General features: G+C 38.1%; 1 protein-coding gene across 1 annotated transcript in view; it reads right to left on the bottom strand.

The window, feature by feature from the left end:
• The window catches only part of LOC106880869 (afadin), a 152,999-nt gene that overhangs the window by 11,181 nt on the left and 136,445 nt on the right, over positions 1-5,373 (bottom strand). The window contains exons 19-22 of the mRNA XM_052970984.1: positions 3,258-3,323; positions 2,814-2,887; positions 2,008-2,126; positions 1,115-1,723 (exon numbers count right to left, since the gene is read on the bottom strand). Of these exons, the coding sequence (XP_052826944.1) occupies positions 1,115-1,723; positions 2,008-2,126; positions 2,814-2,887; positions 3,258-3,323 (868 nt within the window). The remainder of the gene's footprint in view (positions 1-1,114; positions 1,724-2,007; positions 2,127-2,813; positions 2,888-3,257; positions 3,324-5,373) is intronic.

Here is a 5,373-nt window from a genome sequence, read left to right as displayed (position 1 = left end):
CCCCCCCCCCTCCCAATTTTACATAAATTTCTCTACATTAAGGTAGGTGAAATGGTTTGTTAAATTACAGGATTGATTTTTTTTACATCTAGAAAATCATTTGAGCGAGGTCGTTGCCAGTGCTGCTGGACTGGCTCTGTGCAGGTGGCACGTAAAAGCACCCAGTACACTCTTGGAGTGGTTGGCGTTAGGAAGGGCATCCAGCTGTAGAAACTCTGCCAGATCAGATTGGAGCCTGGTGCAGCCATCTGGTTCGCCAGTCCTCAGTCAAATCGTCCTACCCATCCTAGCATGGAAAGCGGACGTTAAACGATGATGATGTCAGCTCTTTCAACATCATTAACCTCTTAACTGTGAAGAAAAGGTAGAACTTATTTGCTTGTAATTCAAACAAACAATATCAATTTGTCAGCCAGACAGACTGAGACAAGCAAAATTATGTGCCTTGGTCACAAACACCACACAATGGTTTCAATAATAGTGATGTCGGAAAAAATCAAAAACAAAAGTTTGAATTCAGTATCAGGTGACCAGTAAACCCAACAGTTTACTCTCAGAAACAAATTAAATATGTCTAACTTAAAATAATCTCATAAATCCAGATTAAATGAAATGCAAAAATTCTTTTGTTGTTTTTGTTCGGCAAAAGATTTAATCTGAGATTTGTGTTGTAAAATAGTTACGTTATTGTAGAGTCACCTTTATTACAGTCACTTGTTTTATTGTGTCTACAAATGGGAACAGGCATAACTGTTGGGGTTGAAAAGTTCACTTTGTAATTAAGTAGTTCTGGATTTGATCCCTTGTATGACACTATGTCTTCTATCAAAGTGTCAGGTTGACCAAAGTTTAATGAGCGAAATTTGACATGTAACACACACAAGCACTATATATGTATAGACAGGCGCTGGTGTGGTTGTGTGGTTAAAAAAGCTTCCTTCCCAATCATGTCATGGCTTTAGTCTTACAGAACAGCCCTTTGCACAAGTATTTTCTACTATAGCTGACATATTTGAATATTTTAGTATTTTGGTTATAGTTTGAGTGGGGGGAGGGGGACCCTGCTTTCTGAAGAGAAGAGACAAAGTAAAATGAACAAGTTAGAGGTACTTACTGTTTGAGGAAGGAGAAGACTGTGGGGCAAGGGTATAATATTGTGGCCTCACATCATGTGCTTGAATTCTAGGGGGACCATCACGAAATTCCTTTTTATATCCTGGTGGAGGTGGTCCTTGGTGACGAATCATATCACGTGGAGGGCCTTGGTACTGTGGTGAACCTTGGTTCAGATTACGAGGAGAACCTGGCTGTGGTGGCCCTTGACGAGACATTTCTCGAGGAGAACCAGTTTGAGGAGAGCCTTGGCGTGGAGGGCCAGGTCGGACCATGTCATGAGGCATACCTTGGCGAGGCATTTCACGAGAGGAACCTTGGACTGGCATACCTGAGTGAGCCATTTCATGAGGAGATCCTTGATGCGGGGGCCCTTGATGAGGTGGCCCTTGATGAGGTGGTCCATGACGTGCCATTTCTGGAGGTGGGCCTTGTTGCAGAGGAGGCCCCTGTCGAGGCATATCACGGAAATCACGAGATGGACCTTGATGAAGGGGAGGCTGTCGAGCCATATCATTAGGCATCCCATTTACATTCAGATTCTCCTCACTTCTGTGGTGACCCTTATTCGGGTAAGCATTAGGTGGACCATTCCTCTTGGGACTGTTAGCTGTGAGAGAAATGAGAAATTTATTACATTATTCATATGTTAACATGGTTCTATGACAACTTGGCACTTTACATTAGAAACAGGTCACTTAAGCTTCAAAGATTGAAGTGCAGAGTCAAAGTATAAACTATGAACAACACACCACAAGAACAGCATACACAGCACACAGACCAAACACTCCATGCTTGAAACATCAATCAACAGTAAACCATACCAACACCACCACCACACAAAACCATGCCACTCCAAGTAAACTGGTTTGAAATGGAAACCCCTTTCCTCACCTCTTGGGATGACTGGTGACGGCTGACTGAGCAGAGTTGCTAGACCATGGTAAATTGCTCCTTGTTTTGATACTTTCAACCGAACCACATGGCCAGTTTTTGTCATCAAATTAGCAGCTCTACAAAACAAAGAGAGAAATATCATAGTAACATCATAGGCATTGTCTTAGTAAGGAGACATCATAAACAGTATCATAGCGATTAACTTTTGTCAAACCATCCAACCCATGCCAGCTAGGAAAACAGATGTAAAATGATGAAATACACAACTTTCTTTCTTATTTCTTTATTGCCCACAAGGGGCTACACACAGAGGGGACAAACAAGAACAGACAAATGGATTAAGATAATTACATTGACCCCAGTGCGTAACTGGTACTTATTTAATCGACCCTGAAAGGATGAAAGGCAAAGTCGACCTCAGCGAAATTTAAACTCAGAACGTAGCGGCAGACGAAATACCGCTAAGCATTTCGCCCGGCGTGCTAATGTTTCTGCCGGCTCGCCACCTTAAACTTTCTTTCTGCTGGCCTTTATTTCTAACACAATGTCCTAACCCTCTTAATTACTTGAAATAAAAGTTCTAAATCAAGGGAAATGCATGGACATAAGATGAAGAGCAGCTGAAGACAATCAAAAATATAAATCCATCAAATCTTAAAAGCCCCTTGTCAGCACAAGGCAAGATTAATAAGGTAGAAAAATGAAGACTTATTACTACTGCATCGAGTTATTTTTAATCAATAAAATTCCAGAGATAACACAAGAAACAACAAAAATATCAATCAACAGAGAAAAGATCTTACTTCTCTTGGCTTAAACCCACTAAACTTCGACCATCTACTTCCAGTAACTGGTCACCAGCCTGCAACCGACCATCCTGAAATGATAAACATAGTCAAGTTAATTTTCTCTAAATATTTAGTGATGCAGCATTTAAGACATTCTAGTTATGAAATTTAATACAGAGTGTTCCAGAATTATCTATTTCAATGAAATCGGGCAAATTTTAATGAAAAATGACAGAATTTTATGTTTATTAATTATGATACCACAACAAATAGTTTTAAAGAATTTTCATAAATGTTCACTTTGGACAATTCTCTAAGAATGCCACAATTTACTGGAACAAACATATCTTTGGAATGAAGTTTCATTCCAATTATTCTTAGATTAATTCTTAAGGTACCTGTTTAAATATCATATTCTCCTGGTATTCAGATATCTGGGGAATATATTGAATGACTTACCAAAGCAGCTGCTCCACCGGGCACAACTGACTTGATGTAGATTCCTCGTGACATCTGGCCATCACCCTGGAAATAGCAGAAGAAAGAAATTATATTCAGGATGAGGAACAAGAAATGTGTACCGGGACAGAGTTTGATTTCAATCTTCAACCAAACTTTTGCATTCCAGAAGATAATTAGCAAAATTAAATGGTCTCTTGTGATCGATAGCACAATTTTACAACAGCCCATCTTTCCTTCCAGAAGCAAGTGAGGGTTTGCTTTGGTGATTAGCAAGTATTTTTAAACAATCCAAATAAAACCTTGACTTAAATATTCAATGCCTGTTTTATTTTTTTTTAGCAAATTCTTTAAGACGTTTTAACAATGATCCCTTATGGTCAGTGGTTTGGAGAAGGTAAAAATAAAATAGAAACCTGAGACTATGCTTGATTATCCTCAATAGAACAGAAAATGGTATTTTACAATTCTAAAACCAACTTATACAGACCACATAAAATACTACACACAAAGGAAAAATGAAAATTAGCCAGTGTGTGTGTGTGTGTGTGTGTGTGTGTAAAATCAAAAGCAACAAAATTTCAACTTTGATAATTAAAATGCAAGTTATAGTCAGCAGTAATGACGGCTACAAAATCTGTTGCCAACTTTACTTACATAACTGATTTGTTATTTTAGGTGACATGAGAAAAGATGGAAGGAATGAAGGAACAATATGGTTCCCATTGTTGACAAAAATCAAAGGAAGAGAGAAAGTAAGAAAGAAGTCAAAGACTCACGTTGCATGCAACCCTATAACAAAGTCTCTTTGTTGATAAAGTTAAAATTACATACAAGAGTTTTAAAAAAATGTGTTCTAAAGCCAATATTAATCAGTAATTACCAAGACTATACAAATATTTATTATAAATACATTTAATTTTCAGCCACCCAAAATACAACAGGTCTTGTTGAGTCAAGAAGACAACCTCCAAGTAGATGCATGGCATGCTAAATATAGCAGCCAGATCTCCTTTACTATACACCAGCTAATGTAGTTGTTTATATATATATATATATATATATATATGGGACAGCTACATTAGCCAATGTCTCTCTCCCAATTTAAGAGGTATGTAGGAAGGGAGATCTGGCTGCTATATTTAGCAGGTCATGCATTTATTTAGAGGTTTATAATTATTATAACTACAACAATGCCTTTGATCTAAGTGCACATCATCAGAACTGCTCTGGAGCTCAGCAGCAACAGATCAGGTGTCCATTAATGACAGATCATAAAGAGGTTATTATTTTGTGGGTGGAACCCATGCTAGCATGGAAAGCGGACGTTAAACGATGATGATGATGATGATGATGGTCGTGGCGAAAATTTCATAATATTGCACACTTAATAATAATAATCCATTCTGCTATAGACACAAGTGGGGTCACCAAGAACTTGCAAAGTAAGACCCTTCAACTGAGTGGGGTATTGAAAGACGTAAAAGTATGATAGAGGGACAGAAACCTGTAGAGGAAATCGAGGATCTCAAAGTTTGGCTGAAGTCAACAAAAGTGTTTGGAAAACCAATTTGAGTAAAACTTTCAAGTAAGTTGTCTCCCATATTTAAAAAAAAAAATGCTCTATTCTTTGTTTTGAGTCACTTTTCAAGGTATTGGTTTAGTGTCTTTCGATTCTTTAATTTCCAGAACACTTAATAGATTAGAAGGGAGGTCTTGACCAAGCTGGTGTACCAGTGGGTTGGCTGTTGGAGGTTTACACTAGTCAATTTAGATTATAGAGGTTTTCTGGATCAGGCAAGAGTATCACGAACAACCGTAACCACTAAAAAAGCCAGAATGTGATTGTTTATTACGAGGAACTGATCTTTCAGTTGAAAGTACAGTAAATTGTTTCAGGTTGAGGATTCGATTACTGCAAGTGAAGCAGCAAAGTAGCAGCTCATGCATAGGTGCAATGTGGTGCAATGCTACAATAAAGCAATCACTAATTTGAAAGGAGCAGGACATCAAATGTCTATATAAATTCCTTTAGAGTTATAAGGTAGAGAATGAGTCTGAAAGACAGAGAGAGGAAAATAGAGTAGGTGTGTGAATGAAAGAGAAGAGAGAGAGA

This window comes from Octopus bimaculoides, chromosome 10, assembly GCF_001194135.2.
Source record: "Octopus bimaculoides isolate UCB-OBI-ISO-001 chromosome 10, ASM119413v2, whole genome shotgun sequence".
Taxonomy (NCBI): Eukaryota; Metazoa; Mollusca; class Cephalopoda; order Octopoda; family Octopodidae; genus Octopus; species Octopus bimaculoides.
The sequence above is the reverse complement of the archived record's forward strand: the minus strand, read 5'-3'. Positions and strand labels throughout refer to the sequence as shown.